General features: G+C 43.2%; 1 protein-coding gene across 1 annotated transcript in view; it reads right to left on the reverse strand.

The window, feature by feature from the left end:
• LOC145349754 (von Willebrand factor D and EGF domain-containing protein) overlaps positions 1-20,004 on the reverse strand; it is a 251,269-nt gene that overhangs the window by 142,235 nt on the left and 89,030 nt on the right. Inside the window, exons 8-9 of the mRNA XM_080198288.1 lie at positions 16,180-16,397; positions 10,482-10,555 (exon numbers count right to left, since the gene is read on the reverse strand). Of these exons, the coding sequence (XP_080054414.1) occupies positions 10,482-10,555; positions 16,180-16,397 (292 nt within the window). The remainder of the gene's footprint in view (positions 1-10,481; positions 10,556-16,179; positions 16,398-20,004) is intronic.

The raw sequence follows: 20,004 nt of genomic DNA on the forward strand, positions 1-20,004 counted from the left end.
TGCTGCCTCACAGCTCCAGGGACCCGGGTTCAATTCCAGCCTTGGGTGACTGTCTGTGTGGAGTTTGCACTTTCTCCCTGTGTCTGCATGGATTTCCTCTGGATGCTCTGATTCCCTCCCACCATCTAAAGATGTGCAGGTTAGGTTGATTGGGCCACGCTAAATTGACCTTCAGTGTCAGGGGGATTGGCAGGGAAAATATGTGGGAGTATGGGGAAGGGCTTGGGTGAGATTGTTGTCGGTGCAGGCTTGATGGGCCAAATGGCCTCATTCTGTACTGTAGGGATTTTCTGATTCTGTGTGAAACAGCAGAAGCACAGATTCATCCCCAAATCTGCCAAGTCACCAGATAACGGACCGTCCACGGCTTCTGTTCCTCTGGACTCTAACTCAATTAATCAACCCTTCCCACACTATTACTATGTGTTAACGTTGTGGGTGTGTGGGTGCGTGGGCAAGTTAAAGCGTATTTTATTATTAAAAACTTAGATAGGCTTAATGACAATAAAGCTAACCCCTTTCTTTGTTAAACTCAAGTATGTTGGATTGGTTCTTTTCTGATCACAGACGGTGAACGTCAAATATTTATTCTATTGGTGAGTATATCTCTGTCACCAAAACCCTTCTACTATCAAATAAGGAATAGAAAGAGGTGAATCGTTCAACCGTACTTTACCTTATCGTAAAACGGCTAAGTATGTAACCTCGTAACTTGTACACTTGGTGCCAAAATGTTTTGCTGAAGCTTAGGAAATGTTTGTTTCACAGGATGATTTTTATGCAACTCCATATTGTTGTATTCAAACCAACTCTGATCAACCTTTGACCTCAGTAAGTGTAAGTTATTAAAAAGACAGCTGCTCCAACTGCAGCCATTTGGGATAAGATTGGCTACATTAGTTTGAAAGACAAACATGTGTCTTCCAGCAACAACAGGTCCCACGGGTACAGAGTTTCAGACTTGGTCATATTCCTGGCTTTCAGCTGAAACCCACATAAATAATTTTCAACTCTAAATCCTCAGACGCTTCTGTGGTGTGTCTGAACGGAAAAGAGTTGACTAACAATGTGGGGATGGCCTGTAGACCCCATCGATCCGACGTGCTTCTCGTTCCTTTTACTGTTCAAACTATTCCATCTCACACCCACCTTACTTTTTAATCATTCGTGGGACAAGGGTGTCGCTGGCCAGCATTTACTGCTCGTCCCTGGTAACCCTTGAGAATGTGCGCCAATATAAAACAGTGATTAGGATTATTGCCCGACTTGGCAGAATGTGATAGGGAACAGTGCCAAGCCCTGAGCCTATTTATGCTGAGTTATGACAATGCCCTCACCCTGCAGCCCCACCCCACACACACACACCCCCACATTCCGCTGCCCCCACTTGATGACTCTTCACAAGACAGGTTACAGCACTGGTGGGCAACCTTGATCAGTCTTCTTAATGTATAAATGATTAAGGTTTCAAAACAAAATGGATGAATTAATTATTTTTATTCTATTTGCTATGTATGGTTCCGACAACAGCTGTGGTGAGAGGACAGAGCTAATGTTTCAAGTCTGGATGACTATTCATCAGAATATTTTCTATAGCTCATTATGAAATATTTGGTGTGTATTAAATGTACTTAATAGTATTTAATGTACTTAATGAACAGGCTTAATTTCAAACTTCCTTCCCACTGGTCTACTCACTAGCCTAGGTTGCCCATTAGCTTTTGTTTAGGCTCTGGGCCAGTTGAATCAAAGTCGGTAGACATTCTAAGGAGACATATGTCAAACAGCTCAAAGGCACACAAATGTTCAAATCTGCTAAAAAATGACAGGGAAAAGCAGACTCAAATTGAAGGTTGTAAGTAAAATTCCGGGTGACTAACCATGGCTCTAACTGTGCCCTCCCAACTCCTGTTGAAATTAAAGTGCTATGTGGCAGAACTAGTGGTTTTGCCACATGCAATTGCAAAACCACAAGTTTGCAACAGAATTAATTAGCAAACAAGAGCTGATAAGAATCACCACATTTTTAACATTGCTGGGGAGGAACTGCTACAAATTGTATTCCATCCTGCTTCTATCCAATGAACAATGCAGACAACAGGAGATAGTTAGTGATCTTCCCAGTGTAGAAGCCATAGCGAATGACCTACCAGTCCACGGATGTGGATATACAATGGAAGAAGCCATAGCTGACTATGATCTGAATTAATTACGACTCAGAGAACTTGCCAGAGGCTGAACAAAAAAAAACTTGCAATTAAATTGCCCCTTCATATCCAAGGGTGTGTAGGTTAGGTAGATTAATCATGGTAAATATGCAGGGTTACAGGAATAGGGCACGGGGGTGGGCCTGGATAAGCTGCTTTTTTGGAGAGTCAGTGTAGCAAAAGGATCTCTTTCCGCACTGTAAGGATTCTATGAAGATACCCAAGTCAAACACATCGGTCAAATATTGATAGCAAAAGGTCTTTCATCAGATCTTGATAAGCTGAGAGTTGTAGCAGTGATACAGCAAACAACAGATGTGAAAGCAATGTAATGATTTATCTGATTCGTGAAATATTTAGCTAAGTATTTGCCTAATTTGTCAGAGTGTGAACCATTACACAAGCTCACTGCCAAGGATGTGCAATGGTGCAAGGAAACAGAAAAACAATGTTCACTAAAATCAAAGAGCTAGTGAAGACAACACCAATGCTGTCACGATAAGGCCAACTGCAGTGTGCTGCCAATGAGACTGCCCTGGAGCAATCATATTAACTTCTGAACATGGTCAGCTATGGCTCATTCTGTTGTGCATTCACATTAGTGTGATGCCAATAAGACAGGTCTTGGAGCATTTCTAGTGCAGCAAAGACAACAACTCGTCACATTTGTATACAGGGCATCGATACAAACTGAATGACACCATTCTCAGATCGAGAAAGAGTGCCCGGCTATTGCTTTTTCTTGTTAGCATTATCATCAATACCTGCTTGGAAGGGACAAAGTTACAATGGAGTCTAACCACAAGCCACTTCAAAGCATTTTTCTCAAACAGCTTCAATTTGCTTCAAATCATCTGCAAATAATGTTAATTTATTTACAGCGATATTATGTGAATGTGACAAGCAAGATAAACAGATGTACATCGCAGACATGCTGTTGAGAGCAGGACTTTACACGAAGAAAGAATGATGATTCTGTGACAGAATGTGAATCTTCCAGATTCAAGGTGCAGCTGCAGTTTGACAAGTCCTAGGAGTCATCAACCTAGCACAGACACCGAATCTGACTGACAAGAGCTTTGCTCAAATCAAGCAATCTATCCAACAAGGTGCAACTCTTCAAAATTGAAAGAAGTCGTGATAAAAAGATGGCCTAACAGCAGCAAAGACTCACCAGTGGTCACAAGAGCAAAATGGATATCCCGAGATGAACTGATAGCCCCGTATGATACCTTGTATAAAGGAGAGTCATTCCTAAGGAGATGAGTGGAGAGATGCAAAAGTGTATCCATGCAAGCCAACGAGGAATTGAATCAAGTGTTAGGAAGGCAAGAGAAGTGTTCTGCTGACCAGATATAAGCAACTAAATTAAAGACCACATTCATGCTGGTAACAAACCAAGCTAAACAAGTTAGAGAGCCGTTGATGGCACATGACATCCAGGTAACTGTCTAAACACTTTTTAAAAGACAAAATTGCACCTGCCTCCATTACTACCTCTGGCAGCTTGTTCCAGACACTTCCCCACTCTGTGAAACAATTGCCCCTCTGGACCCTTCTGATTCTCTCCCCTCTCCCTTAAACCTATGCCCTCTAGTTTTAGATTCCCTTATCTTTGGGAAAAAATATTGTCTATTAGCTGATCTATGCCCCTCATTATTTTATAGACTTCTATAAGATCACCCTTAAGCCTCCTACACTCCAGAGAAAAATGTCGCAGTCTATCCAGCCTCTCCGTACAACTCAAACTGATTATCTTGCTGCTGTAGACAACCCTTCTGACCACTACAGGTTAGGCCACCAGACTTCAATGATGTCAGGATTAATAGTGGAATGCCTGAAAGCACATTTCAATTGTTATATTATTTCAGACATTGCGATGAGTGACAATGGCTCTCAGTTCATGAATGAAGAATTTAGCTGCTTTACAATGGATGGGAAATTCAATACAACACACCATCTCCACACTTTCCACAATCAAATGGAAAAGCTGAGGCAGCAGTGAAAAATCACCAAAAGAACCGTCTAGAAATTGAAGAAATCTCACATAGATATGTACAAGGCAAGACTCGAGTAGAGAAAAACATCAACTGAAGGCATGGCAAATGGTCCTGTCCAAAGATCAATGTCAGGTCATACAAAAACCAAACTTCCAACAGTAAAAAGCTATTGAAACCAGAAGTATTAAACATACATGAGTGAAAAACATCAAGCTAAAAGGGTAACAAGTCAAATTTCATTTTAACAAGGCTGCCAAACCATTGCCAGAGCTGAGCATTGGAGAACCAGACAGCGTATAAACTTTAAAAGCTTTCAAAAGGAATCAGCCCACGTGGTGAACTGGGGCATGTATGGAGAAGTTGTCGCCTCAATCACAAGCACTGGAAATGATGACCACATATACTGACCTAACTGCAGGCAAAAATGAACAGTTAGTGAAACCGTTCCTTCATAGCAGTCGGCTGCTCAGGGAGAAGGAATCTCATCACCTTTACAGAATGTAGGACTATCTTCATTTGCAGAGGACTACAGGTCCCCAACAACACTATCTGGACAAGGTACATCATCCAAACAAACAGCCAATAGTGACATGCACATATTCCATTAAGACATCTAAATGTTTTAAGGGCGGCGGGGGGCAGGGGGGGAGACTTCTCCTGTCCTGCCTGCCATGGGAATTATAGTGGGCAGGGGTGGGGGGGTACCATACAAAGGTCCATTGACCTCGGGCTGGATTTTCCAGTTTTGGGGCAAGGGTAGCTGGAAACTCTCACACTATATATGCAAAGCAGGTTCAGAGGCTGACTAGTAGAACAAACAATAGTTAATGCATGTGAATAGTGGGTGGTGTACGGTGGGTAAATTGGGTAACTCACATGATTGTGCATGCAAATTTGTCTTTTGTTCATTAGGAAAAAGGGGATGTTCATATGTTTTGTTTGTTATGAAAAGGGGGCACTTGTGTTTTGAAGTGCAACATATGGAGCAGTACAAGGGCACAGAGATTATCACTGCTGCCTCACAGCGACAGGGACTCAGATTCAATACTGGCCTCAGGTGACTGTCTGTGTGGAGTTTGCACATTCTCCCCGTGTCTGTGTAGGTTTCCTCCAGGTGCTTCGATTTCCTCCCACAATCCAAAATTCAAAGATTTGCGACTTAGGCTGATTGGCCACAGTAAATTGCCCCGTAGTGTCAGGGGACTGGCAGGTTAAGGATGTGGAGTTACAGCAATAGGGCCTTGGTGGGATGGTTGTTGGTGCAGGCTCAATGGGCCAAGTGGCCCCCTTTTGCATGATTATTACATGGCCTATCTGCTGTAGTCATGTGACCTCTATCACGAGGGAATCTCTCTGTAAGTCGCCATTTTACATCAGTCCAATAAAAACCTCACACTAGGAAAGACACTAAGAAGCACAACTTTGGACTTGGAACAGCACTTTCAAAGGCATTACAGTAGTAGAAGTTCTTAAAAATGGCCTTACCTGAACTTTGGAGCATCTAGTCCTTTATTCATCACCAGGGCTGTACCCAGATTGCAGCTGAATGCTGCTTCTTTTGAGAGTGACAAGAAAATTCATCCAATGCAGCTGCCTGGCAGTTGGGTATCACATCAGCCAGTAGGCCTGTGATTATACAATGGCACCACTTCAGACACCACAAGGGATGCTCATGCGAGCACTTTTCTCAACATGGAGCCCCATGCAGGCCTCAGAAGCAGCAGCTGCAGGCACAGTACACCCCAACAGGGGGGTGTTTAGATTCTTTAACGCTACGTCCAGCAGCAACACAGAACAAGGTTTCACACCCAAGCTCAGGTGGAGGTGACAGCCTAGTGGTATTATCACTAGATTATCAATGCAGAAGCCCAACTAATGATCTTGGTTCAAATCCCCCCACCATGGCGGAAGCTGAATTCAATTTTAAAAATCTGGAATTAAGAATTTACTGATGACCATGGAGATTGTCGTATGTTGGAAAAACCCAGCTGGTTCACTCATGTTCTTTAGGGAAGAAAATCTGCTGTCCTCATGTGGTCTGGCCTACATGTGACTCCAGAGCCATGGCAATGTGGCTGACTCTTAACTACCCTCGGGAAACTAGGAATGGGCAACAAACTCTGGCCAGCCAGGCATGTCTTACGAATGAATAAAAAAAGATTTTCGTTCAAAAATTTGAGAAAGAAATCTTGCCAGCAAAAGCATGGTCCAATCTGTTGAACTTGTTCAGCTTTGCTGAGATCCATTCTTAACCAAACATTAAAAGTAAAATGTGAGGACAAATTAAGTGCGGGCAGCCACAAAAACAATAGCCAGTTGTATGTATTTTGTACATGAGAGTACACTGGATAACTGAACAGAACTAAAAGTCTAAATTCCTTTCGAAAATTAATCTCTTAGCGCTTCGCAAAATAATTTAATCGCCAACATTCCTTATTGAAAAACAACTATTTTTGGAACAGATGATTCCAGTTCATAAAAGGTGATATACAGGCCAGATAACACTCAGAATATGTGGAGTTTTTTTTCCCCCAGCTGTCAGCTCACATAAATAAGATAACGACATGTAAGCTGTCAACTGCAAAGAATAAATAATTCTCCACTCACTCATCACATTGAAAGTCTACTGCTGTACCAGAGATAGTTAATGATGTCAGGCAACAATACTGCATTCCTGACACAAACTGTGTTTGAAATTAAGTCCTCCTTTTCTCACTGCAAGGTGCCAGAATGACTAATAGCAGTACAGTTAACTCTATAATCAGGAATGTCATTATAACCTTCAAATACATAGTATAGCTTCTTTGGTCGTCCAGTTCACTATTTTTAAGAATAGGCAGTTACCCACAGAACTAAAAGTGAATGTAAAAAAAATTCTACGGCCGGAATTCTCCCATCCTGCCTGCCACTGGAATTCTAGTGGGAGGGAAGGTGGATCATGTAAAAGTCCAGCGAAGTTAGGCAGGAACCTCTGGTTTTCAGACGAGTGCAGTTGGGTAATCCTGGCCATCATGTTTTGAAAACGGTTTCCTCATTTGGACCTGGACATCAATCCACCTTAGGCTACTGAGATTAGTATCACCTCTCTCAACTGGCAATAAATTGAGCCTTTGTCCACAGCGTACAACACAAATGGATCTGGAGGGGAACCTTGAGTCTAGTAACTCTGTACTCCAGAGGCTTTCAAATCTTGCTTGGAACCAGCATTGGAATGTAGGCCCCCACCACAACTTCACCTCTGTATAGGGCCATGCCTCTTGGTGTGCAATTGAAATCCAAGTGAGTTTCTGGCTCTACCTTCATCACGAAGCCTACCTGCTTCCACCACTGCAACTCGTCCTTTCTTTTATCCTGCCTTAGCTCAGCTGCTACTCAAACCCTCATTCATACCTTTACCTCCTGACTTGTCTACTCCAATACTCTCACTATCCTCTACCTTTTGTGAAGCTTCAACTCAATCAAAGCTCTGCTCTTCTGTGGCTGACTAACTCTGGTTTGCTCTTGCACCCTGTATTCAGTGACCTCCACTGGCTTCTGGAATCTCAAATTTAAAATTATCATCCATGCCTTCAAAGTGCTTCATGACATTAGGCTTCTTCTACCATTCATCATCTCGTCCTCTTTCCATAACCAAACTCCATTTCCGTGACTCCAGTTTCAAGTACACTCTTCTCTTTTCTTTATCTCACAACTGGTGGTTCTGTTATCAGTTGCCTATGTATTCCATGCTCCAGGATTGCCTCCCTGAACCTCTGCATATCTTCTCCTGTCCCTCCTCCTTTAATACCTACCTTCAAACATTCATACAAGCTATCAGTCACTCCTTATATCTCCTTCTCCTGGTCCATGCCCTTTATTTTCCTTACACCTCAGTATGTTGCTGCTTAGATAAGATAAAAATATCAAACATTGTGCAGTACTGGTGTCCTTCTGAGTTGTAGTTCATGGCAAGGACTTTACCTACTGTGATATATGTGACAACACACTGAATTCATTTTAATAAGAGTTCAAACTCTGATTTCTGATCAAGAGATGAAAAATAAGTCACTTTTAAAAAAATCTGAATATTCAAAGGGTTCCTTTTCTGTAACTGAGCGATTTATCTTTTGGAGGTCTGACGTAGGATCATCCACACTTGAAACGCTGGCCCTATTCTCCCTTCACAGATGCTGTCAGACCTGCTGAGATTTTCTCGCATTTTCCGTTCTTGTTTCAGACTCCAGCATCTGCAGTAATTTGCTTTTATCTTTTGTGAGTATTTGTTTCTGCCCAGCTGCACTTTTAGTTTGTGTTCAACGATCTCTCCATAAATTCAAAATAAATATTTTAGTTGCTGCACAATTTCTCCTGAGCTTTAACGTGCACAACAACAGGCTCATGTTTATGTAGCTCCTTTAACGTAGTAAAATATCCCTAGACACTTCATAGGAGGGTTAACAAACAATCTGGCAGGGAGCCGTGCAAGGCAATATTAAGACAGGTGTCCAAAAGGCTGGTCAAAAAGATAGCTGCTACGAAACATCTTACAGCAAGAGAGAGATGTATATGTGGAAAGGCTTACTGGGGGAATTGTGGTGATAATAACCAATGGTAGAGTGATGAAAATCAGATATGTGCAAGAGGCCCAAATTACTCAGCTCAGAGATCTCAGAGGATTCTAAGTCCGAAGGAGATTACAGGCATAGTGAGGACCGGATGAGGCTGTGTACAAATTTAAAAATAAGGACGAGTGTTTTAAAACTGAGGCTTTACTCAACTGCGAGTCTATAGAAGTCAACAAGCCGAGGGATGTTTGGCACTAGGCTTGGGGCACAATAGGGTACAGGCTGCAGGGGTTTATGCAGGATGCAAGATCAGGCAGCAGAAGCAAATCTAAGGCTGTTGCATGTTTCATCCAATAAAAGATGACTGCAAGGGCTATAATCATCCATTTTGAGGGAAAATACATTTGCAACTATAGAATACTGAAAGGATTATGGAATTTGAGTGGAGCACTCCACTCCAGGAATTGTCATACAATCACTGGGAGAACACATTTGTACAAAACCCCCAGGACTGCTGTCCGTCGTGACCTGAATTTTACACCACTTGCCCCTCCACCACCATCTGGCAATGGGGAGGGGGAGGATGGGGGCAGACAGCATAAAATCAGATGGGTGCCATATCTGTCGTTTATCTGTCTCCGCTGATGTTTTACCAGGAAGCTGATGATTTGCCTGATCTTAGACCAGTTGAAGCCCTTAACTAACCATTCCTCCTCCTGCTCCTCCCACTAGTATTTTGCTAGCAGCAGTAGGAAAGTGCTCATGGGCCTTGGTCTTGGAGGGCCCCCTGCAGCAGAAAAGGCTGCCCCACCCACTTAAACCTTCCTTCTGGCCCACAACAGGAGAATACAGGAGTACGGCATTGATAATCAGCCCTAATCATATTGGATGGCACTGCAGGCTAGAGACGCTAAATGGCTAACAGTTGCTCCTATTTCCGATGTCTGTGATTGCACTCCATCCCCATCTGTTCCTTCCTCCCTAGGGCCTACCCCATTGCGCCCAGGTGGGGTTGCTCCAGTTTGGGCAACTCAATAGCTCTTGGTACTGAGACCCAGAAGTGGGCACCACTCCTGGGTGGCCATCAGCTCTTGAAGGCCATCCCACGTGGGGTGGGAGCCCCCAGGCAGTGATTTGCCTCACAACTGTAAGATGATCCTAAGCCAACAGAGATGGGCTCACCTCTGATTTCTTGGCCAGTGAGTGAGACAACTGCCTCTGCATAACATCCAGCTGTATGTGCCCAACCATCATGATGTGGGTACGCCGGCGTGCCTGGGTTTGCAAAACCTCACTTACTGTACTGTCTGGAGACAATACACATCTCTTTAAACTGTGATCAGTGCTCCTTCCACTCACATTATCAGCCACTTCAGGTCTTGAACAGCAGGTTAGGTGTAAGGATTCGCATTCTAATCAGTAATCTCTAAACTGTCTGTGCTTTATATGCTCTGTCTGAGGCCAGAACTCTCCATTCACCTGACGAAGGGACTAACCCCGAAAGCTTGCGAGTATATTATCAAATAAATAGGTTGGACTAAAACCTGGTGTTGTCAGACTTTTTACTGTCCCAACCATCATTGCCAGAGAACACCTAAATTGGCAGTACCCATTTCTGAAACTGAGTGTCAACACGAAGAAAAAAGTCCCATTCCCAGCACTGGCACCCTATACCTTGAGTACAGAAATCATCAGAAAAAATGACAACACTGGTATTGTTAAAAACTGACCTGCCATCAAAAGTAATAATATGGGGATCAGTGAAAGAGTAACAGTTGCCCGTTGGAATGTCTTGAACAATCACCTGTATGAAGAAAAATAAATAAGGAAAGAAATTATTGAATAGGATATATATTAAGTAATTATTAATATTTCTCGCTCACCTAGATTTAATGATACATGCAACTGAACTGCCCACAACATCATATTACAATATCAAAGGAATCCGCAAATACATTTTGATCTAAGGTTTTACGTTTATTTATTGGTGTCACAAGTAGGCTTACAATAGCACTGCAATGAAGTTACTGTGAAAATCCCCCAGTTGCCTGTTCGGTTACACTGAAGGAGAATTTTGCCAGTGCACCTAACTAGCATGTTTTTTGGGCTGTGGGAAGAAACCAGAGCACCAAGAGGAAATCCACGCAGACACAGGGAGAACGTGCAGACTTCGCACTGACAGTGACCCAAGCTGTGAATTGAACCTGGGTCCCTGGTGCTGTGAGGCAGCAGTGCTAACCACTGTAATGTAATTACAATGTAAGTTAGTGGCTTTCTCATAACTTCAGTTCCTTCACCAGAAACGAAGTTTCAAATATTTTGATTGAAAGCATTCTGCTTTAAAGCATATCCTATTTTAAGTTTACACAAAGCTCACGCAATTGAGTACACAGATTCTACTTCTGTTGGCATATTGTTCCACACAGATAAATACTGCACAGCTGCTCAGGAAAGCAGTCACCAGGTAGCACTTAGGTGGAATACTCCAGTTGTTCCTTCACAGTCTAAATAGTCAGCATAAAGGTGGTCTCTCCGTCTAACACAACTAAAGATGAGTGTGCAAGATGTTCCGGCTTAAAATGTTTCACACACCAGTTAAACAGGGCTGGCGCTGTTAAACGTAACAGCAGCTGGTAACATTCAACAAAACATATTCCTGCTCAGCAGCACTTTAAATATTTAGAGCTTTCATTTTAAACAGGAGCTTTATCCACTTTGAGGCATTAAACACTGTCTGTTTAGAATTACAGCACTCACTCAGGTGGCACCTCTTGATCTCAATAGGCAGATCTGTCAAACGCACAGCCTGGTTTACTGCCCAATTTAAAGTTGGCAATGATGATATTACAATTCATCAAGCATCATTATGTTTGCAATATTCTAATGTAAGCTTTTCTACATTGCTTCACAAATTTTGCTCTGCAAACGTTTCTACAGAGTTGATATGAAGCACAATCTTTTTCTCCATACATCTACGATCCCGGTGCCATCGGAGGATGAACGGCAAGACTAGAGATGATTTAAGCCCTGCTTGTGGACACTTAGCGGACAATGTCAGGTGACTTGTTTATTCCCCTGCCTGTAGCTGGAGGGGCTCCTCTTTAAATATGCAGGTTAGGGACTGAGGGCATGAGCTGGCCCTCACCACCATTGTAACAGGTGGTCCAAATGAGAAGCTGGGCTGGACCTAACAAGTGGGCCTACTGCACACCTACTCCTCCTTTCCCCCAAAAGATCAATTAGAAAAAGAAAAAGAGAAGAGGAACCCCCATACATGCATACGGGCAACCCGCGGGACTGCCCCATTGGTTTGCCTCCACTGCCAGGGTAGTGTTAGGGATACCGCCAGGATATTGCCCAGGCATGTCCCACCCAGGGGCTGTACTAACTATGTGCCCCTGGCAGGTTCCCTTCACCTGGTTACCATTTTTAAAAACCTGTTGTAAATCTCTTTGGCACGAGGGAAATTCCAATGTGAAGATACAGCAGGGGAAACCCTCTGAAAAGATGGGAATGTATTTAATGGAGTTGCCCAATCTTCCTGGCTGGGAATGATGTGGAAATACCAGTGTTGGACTGGGGTGGGCACAGCAAGGAGTCTCACAACACCAAGCTGGAGTTCAACCTGGTGTTCTGAGACTTCTTACTGCACTCGTTGGACAGCCTGCAGCAGCTTCCTGGCCTTCCGCGAGGAGGAGGAGGAGGCAGATGGATCTCTGGTTGGGGGGGGGGGGGGGGGGGGGTTCTGCCGGGAGTGGTCTGCCTCCCAGGGGGTTCAGATCGCAGGGTGGCGGGTCTGCCAGTCTGCGAAGGGTGTTCAAGGAGGATGGGCTTCAGCCGTTCCCCTGCAGAATAGGAATCTGCTTCAGATTTTTTACTTTGCAGGTAGATAACAGTGCAGATCTGAAATGGATCCGAAGATGGTAAAGTGGGATTTGGCAATAGAGTTGGGAGCATGGTTCATCAAGTCGATTTAAATGCATGCTAATGTATTTAAATCATCAGGCTGCCCGATTGGGGCGCGAATCAAATGGGGTGTGGGTAAAAGGTGGGATCTGCTCGGTTTCAGGTGCAGATCACGTTACAGACCCGACGCCCAAATTTACCGCGATTTCGTGCCTGAATTTTTGGTAAAATTGGACCCAAATGACTTAAAGTAGAAAATCCTTCTACAATAGCAGCAGCTGAAATGCGGTTGCATCTTTGTCCGAATTGGCAATTAAATATTTTGAGGCATTGAATTTTCATCGTGGGCATGAGTGAAGAAGGACAGTGGGAACGGCAGCATTAATTAATTAAATAATACTGTAACACCAGAGCATAAGTATTTATAAACAGAAAATTGACCCAAACTTAATCCCTTTCAATCGAGTTAAAGAATAGCAAAGGGGTTGGTTACATTACTGGAAATAGATGTAGACTGCCAAACAGTGGAAAAAATATTGAGCAAGAAACTTACATCCAAATTACAAAAGAACTCAGGGATTGAATTACTATTATACAGTTTGCAATAAGAAAACTGATTGGATTGAGAAAGGACAGTGGACATGTTATGGTTCAGACATGGAAGGAAACACTGTCCTTACTCTTGAGAATGAAACAGAGTTGGTCGGCCATGCAAGAAACAGCACTTGGGAAACGTTGACCACAACATAATTAACATCAACGAAACAGGAAAGAAATAAGATAATAACAGGACCGTTTCAAGATTAAATGAAATGTAAAATTGGCCAATGTCACCATGGATTAGCTATATGAATTATTTAAACAAGAAACAGAAGGCAATGGCAATTGTGGTTAAGGAAGAATGGGGTCTATCAAAGACTGTCATTCCTGTGATGAATAGGACAATTATATCAATCTGAGATTGATAAAATTATATTGGGATACAAATCTCTTTGTATAGTGTGGGTTCTATGCACACGTTGAATCCCCAGGACAGATTGCATGGCATTCTTTATAGATATTGAAGAAGGGCGCATGGTCCAACCCAAGTAGGGGCCCACAATGCTGCCTGCCTCCTTGGCATGACATGATTTTTCTGTCTGGTGTTTACAGTGCAGGATGAGAACTGGGAAAAATAAAAAACATACAGGGTATATTCAGGGTACTAGAAGAGATGGCGGAAGAAATAGCAAATGCACTGGTACATTTGCCAAAATTCACTGGACTCTGGGGTGGTTCCTGCAGATTGGAAAACAGCAAATGTGACGCCACTGTTTAGAAAAGGAAGTAGGCAAAAGGCAGGTAACTATAGGCCAGTTAGCTTAACTTCTGTTATCGGAAAAAATGCTTGAATCTATCATCAAGGAAGAAATAGCAAGATATCTGGATAAAAATTGTCCCATTGGTAAGATGCAGCATGGGTTCATGAAGGGCAGGTCATGTTTGTTTAATTTGGTGGAATTCTTTGAGAACATTACATGTGTAGTGGACAATGGGGAACCTGCGGATGTGGTGTATCTGGATTTCCAGAGGGCATTTGACAAGGTGCTGGACCAAAGACTGCTACATATGTTAAAGTTGCACACTGTTATGGGTAATGTATTAGCATTGATAAAGGATTGGTTAACTAACAGAAAGCAAAGAGTGGGGGTAAATGGGTGTTTTTCTGGTTGGCAGTGACTAGTGGTGTGTCTCAGGGATCAGCGTTGGGACCACAATTGTTTACGGTTTACATAGATGATTTGGAGTTGGGGACCAAGTGTAGTGAGTCAAAATTCACAACTGACACCAAGATGGGTGGAAGAGCAAAGTGTGCAGAGGATGCTGAAAATCTGCAAAGAGATACAGATTATCTAAGTGAGTGGGCGAGGGTCTAGCAGATGGAGTACAATGTTGATAAATGTGAGGTCATCCATTTTGGTAGGAATAATAGCAAAATGGGCTATTAGATAAATGGTAAAAAAATTGCAGCATTCTGCTGTGCAGAGGGACCTGGGTGTCCTTGTGCAGGTACCTCAAGGAGTTGATTTGCAGGTGCAGCAGATAATTAAGAAGGCAAATGGAATTTTGTCCTTCATTGCTAGAGGGATGGAGTTTAAAAACAGCGAGATTATGTTGCAGCTGTACCTGGAGTACTGTGTACAGTTTTGGTCTCCTTATTTGAAAAAGGATATACTGGCACTGGAAAGGGTGCAGAGGAGATTCACTAGGTTGATTCCAGAATTGAGAGAGTTGGCTTATGAGGAGAGACTGAGTAGACTGGGGCTATACTCACTTGAATCCAGAAGAAAGGGGAGATCTTATAGAAACATAAAGATTATGAAGGGGATAGATAAGATAGAAGCAGGGAAGTTGTTTCCAATGGTGGGTGAAACTAGAACAAGGGGGCATAGCCTCAAAGTAAGGGGAAGCAGATTTAGGACTCAGTTGAGGAGGAACTTCTTCACACAAAGGGTTGTGAATCTGTGGAATTCTCTGCCCAGTGAAGCAGTCTAGGCTACCTCAGTGAATGTTTTTTAAGGCAAGAATAGATACATTATTGAACAGTAAAGGAATTAAGGGTTATAGTGAGTGGGTGGGTAAGTGGGATTGAGTCCACAAAAAGATCAGCCATGGTCTTATTGAATGGTGGAGCAGGGTCAAGGGGCCAGATGGTCTACTCCTGTTCCTAGTTCTAATGTTCTTCTGTTCTTATATTACAAGAGGGGAGTTAAAGTGCTTAAGTATAAGTTTAAATATTAGTGTCACAGATAGGGTTACATTAACATTGCAATGGAGTTACTGTGAAAATCCCCTAATCGCCACACTCAGGCGCCTGTTCAAGTACACTAAAGGAGAATTGAGCATGGCCAATGCACCTGACCAGCACGTCTTTCAGACTGTGGGAGGAAACTGGAGCACCCGGAGAAAATCCATGCAAACACGGGGAGAACATGCAGATTCCATACAGACAGTAACCAAGCTAGGAATCAAACCCGGGTCCCTGGCGCCATGAGGCAGCAGAGCTAACAACTTTGCCACTGTGCAACCCCTTGGAGCATGGACAAAATCAGAGGATCAGATTAAGCAGCTCATGTGGAGAAAAACATCAGCATTAACCTAGTATAAAAACAAAGTGCTGGAATCTCTCAGCAGGTCTGACAGCACCTGCGGAGAGAGAAGAGTGTTCCAGGTCTGGATGACTTTTCATCAGAGCTGAAGCATTAACCTAATGCTCTAACTTCTATGTGTAACATTCTCTGAATCTGTGCGACGGTAAGACCAAAAGGGCCAAGGTTTAATATATCTCTGGAATTGCAAGTTATCTGAATTGCCAGTAAATTAAGCTTTCCAGTTGTTTTAATGGGAAATTCAGCAGTTCCAATTTCACATATGATACACAATTTAATGTGCTAATTCTCGATGCCAATGTTCATGACTACTGAGACTGAACTACAGAATGATCTGTTCAAGCTACTAAAAAGGGTTTTCTTTGAGACTGACCTTTACATCCTTTGGAGAGTAACCCCGCCACAGGAGATTGTTGGATTTAATAGGCTCAATCTTAATACTGCTGACACGATTTCCATCTCGGGCAAAATCTGTCACAGCCATCAGAGACAGAGAGCTTCTTGCGCAGCTGCCAGTCATACAAGGTGTCTGTACTAAATCCACATGGCATGAGGAGAGGGCTACATTCAGGGTTGCGGATCCCAGGCTGTCTGAAAAGAGAACAACAAATGGAATTTTTGAAAGACGCCAAACGGACATGAGCTTGATTTCACAGACAGAAAACGTAGGTGTTGAAGATATGACGAATATTTAATCCAAGTCATTTCAACATTTGAAGCAGGATGTGGAAAAACTTATTCCGCAATTTTCTTTCTTATTTTTCCAAGATTTTCTTTTCCAAAACACATGACATTCTAATTTAGTAAAGAAAGGGAGCTCTCTCTCTGGTGTAAATTTGTGCTCCTTCTCGTCGTATACACACAGATGGTGGCTGAATATAACAACATATAAACAGCCAATAACAATAAGAGCTGATGTTCAGCGCTGAAAAGAAAAACAGGGAATTACTAACGCAGTAACTGTCCCTGAAGTCCAATACATTTTAAATTTCATAGATGCAGTGATCACAATGGATGGAATTTTCCATTTCTGCCAAGGGCAAGAACAATGCCAGGCTGGGGTACACAACTTGGCATAATGTCAAAAGTCAGCTTCTTGCCAGTGGGAAATGAATTTGGATTGTCGCTTATCTGACTTCGATGACAGGTTAAAGGTGGATTAGGTATCCTGCTGATCTCTGTCAGGAACTATACTGGCGCACACTTGTACCTCGTGAATGTTCATTAAAAGGTGAACTGACCAGAATTGTGTTCCCCCTCCAAGTTAAGCATTCCACCAGAAGGGTCTGTTTCCTGACCATACATAAACGATGTGCACTTGGACACCTTCAGGTGTCACCAACTTCAAGGGCGCTCAAATGGTCAGTGGATAGGCATATGGATAACATTGGAATAGTTTAGGTTAGAGGGTCATTAGATTCGTTCCACCGGTCAGCACAACATCGAGGGCTGAAGGGCCTGTACTGCGCTGTAATGTTCTATGTTCAGTTCAACAATGACTTTGAGATACATAGACACTTCTTTCGCCTACCCTTAAGAGTGAGGCTTCATGATTTCAGATGCTTATATCACAACCTTTTCCAAAGTCAGGCATGAGAGGCTATATCAGTAGGGAGGGGGAAGGTAGAGGAAGCATGAGTGGGAGGTGGTGGAGCAGAGTGGAGTAGTGAAAGACTGTCCTAGGGAAAGAGTTTTAAGAGACTGTGGGCATAGTATCTGGGAGTATATTCAACAGACTGTCCTGAGGCATGGTGTCAGGGCATTTTGAACAGAGTGTTCTGGGATTTTGTAGGTTATGTTAGATGGCACAGGGCTTGGTCCCGGTCTTGGGCAGCTGAATGCCCCTCTGGGCAGTGATGGAAGTATGCAGCATGTTGTGTAGGACATGGACAGTCACCTAAGGGATTGGTTCCTGGGGTTTAAAGACATGGCTCTGTGAGGCAGATGGCACTGTCATAGTCAGGGGAGTCATTTCAGTCTGAATCCTGGTCATTGTGAAGCCATGGTGGAGTATCTGATGGTCTCACGGGGGTAGAGTGCCAGAAATTCAGGTTGCAAGTGGCCTCCAGAAGGATGGTTTGACAAAAGGCATGGAGACATCAGAATTAAAGGGTTTGTGGGGGAGGACAGGATTATCAACATGGATAATGATGGGGTCAATGGTACTAGGGGAAGCTGGATAATGACAGGAAGAATGGGAATAAGACAGTGGCGACTACGGAGAAGGATGGGAAGAAAAAGTTGTTGGGTGATGGGTGGAGGTAGGAAGTTGGCCACACTCACAAATCAAGCACTATGTTTGCCTTCAAAGATCAATAATGATGTGGCAAGGGTTGTGCATTGCTATTTTGGACTAATTGAAGGGGCAATCTTATGTCTCGCTGAAATCATGGACAGCATGGTTCAGTTGAGTGCTGGACTCACAGCTCTCATGCAGAATGAATGGTCTTAGCTCCTTTTCTAATGGTAAGCACTCATGCAGCAATCCTTTGTTTAAGAGCTGCGCGACAAATAGTTTTAACTAGCACCTGATCCTTACAATGTGTTATAACCAGCCCGAGGCAAGGTTCCCTAAAAGTTGCTAATCCAGGAAAGACCTTTTGATTTGTTCCTTTCCAGCTGGGAAATCCCCAAAATCATGTAGGTGGGAGGGATGACTGGCTCGATTTCTTTATTCAACCCACCTTCTGCTGGTAGCCACAAAGGTTTAATCTTATAAGGTTCCCTTTCCCTCTATCCTTTATAGGCCCAATAGCTATGGTTAATGAGGAGAAATTTAGCCAGACTTTTGAGTTAAGATACGCTAAGTTTATTAACTACTAAGAAGTATTTACATCCATTTGGAGTTGAAGAAAGAATTGAGTCCAATAGTGAATGTAAATGATAAGTAAGACATAACAGTCCTTGCAAGGATTAGATGCTATATTGTGGCCAATACAGGTTGATTCCAGGAGTTGATTTTTCAGTTCAGGCATTCTGCAGTTCAGTCGAGGGATTTCTTTTTCCAGCTGTGACCCTTCTATTGGCTGACTGCAAATGCTGGCTATTTTGTAGAGGCTCTGCCTCAGTTACTGTATCACCTTCAAACACACACACACTGGCAGGAAGATAGACAGACACCAGGCAACTCTCTGTTACCTTTAACCCCTATCTTTATGTATTTGAACTAGAGTCCACAAGTTGATCCATGTAATTGTTCCCAGGGCTTTTGGATAAGATACTCATTACGTTCCTTTGTCCTTACTAGAGGTGGTAATCAGCTTTTGGATTATTTTAGAATGACCTTGTCTACAACCACAGAGAGGACTACCACTTCCTGAGAGCCCCTGGAGCCATTCCTGTTGGTGGCTAGAATCTTGTCCATTTGTGAAATATAAAAATTAGGTCTTTTTTAAAGTCTAATTTTTCTGTATATAATTCCAGGGATTGTTCCCCATCATCATAACTAGAGGCATTTCAGAATGGATGCAGTTTCCAATCAATGGCCATGTCTGCTACACAGAGGCAGCTAAACCTCCATCTTCCTATTGTACTGGGCATGGTACTTAAGTCACCATACTTGCAGTTGGGACAGAAGTGCAAAGACTGCTTATCCATAATTATTGTACAGGCCATTGGAGGACAACCAATGCAAGACTGGCTGTGCAGCCCAGGGCTTGGGACTTTTGCACATAATGAACAAACTCATTATGAATATGCATTCATATCTGAGGGGAAAGATCAACCACCTATGTGTCCACCAGGGTGATAGCATCCTGTCAGGGGTGGCCTTAGTGTATATGGTGTGCAGATCAAGGGAAAGCCAAGGGCTGGAGAATGCATAGCTGCCTTGTAGATGGGGGCAGACCATCCATCAGAACTGCCATTGATTGCTCAAATTGTATCAGCTCATTGGGAACAAGGAAGAGTTGAGAATGGAGGCTGCAGACAACACCGCCTTCTTGATAGTTTTGACGCAAATGAGGACGAGAGCCATCACTGATTGGCACAGCTCAGGACAGACTGGCACTCTCAGGATCAGCAGCCAGTGGGATCCAGTAAAATCCAGATGCTGATAAGGAGGGACCAAATCCACAAAGACATTTGGTGCAACCAGCAGTCTACAGAGGATTGTAGATGGAGATGAAAGGGAGTGCCACAAACGCCTTCACTTGTCTCGGAATGTGGTAGTTCATGCTTGCCACATTCTCAGTGTGGA

This window comes from Carcharhinus amblyrhynchos, chromosome 11 (genome assembly GCF_965287045.1).
Source record: "Carcharhinus amblyrhynchos chromosome 11, sCarAmb.v2.hapA, whole genome shotgun sequence".
Taxonomy (NCBI): domain Eukaryota; kingdom Metazoa; phylum Chordata; class Chondrichthyes; order Carcharhiniformes; family Carcharhinidae; genus Carcharhinus; species Carcharhinus amblyrhynchos.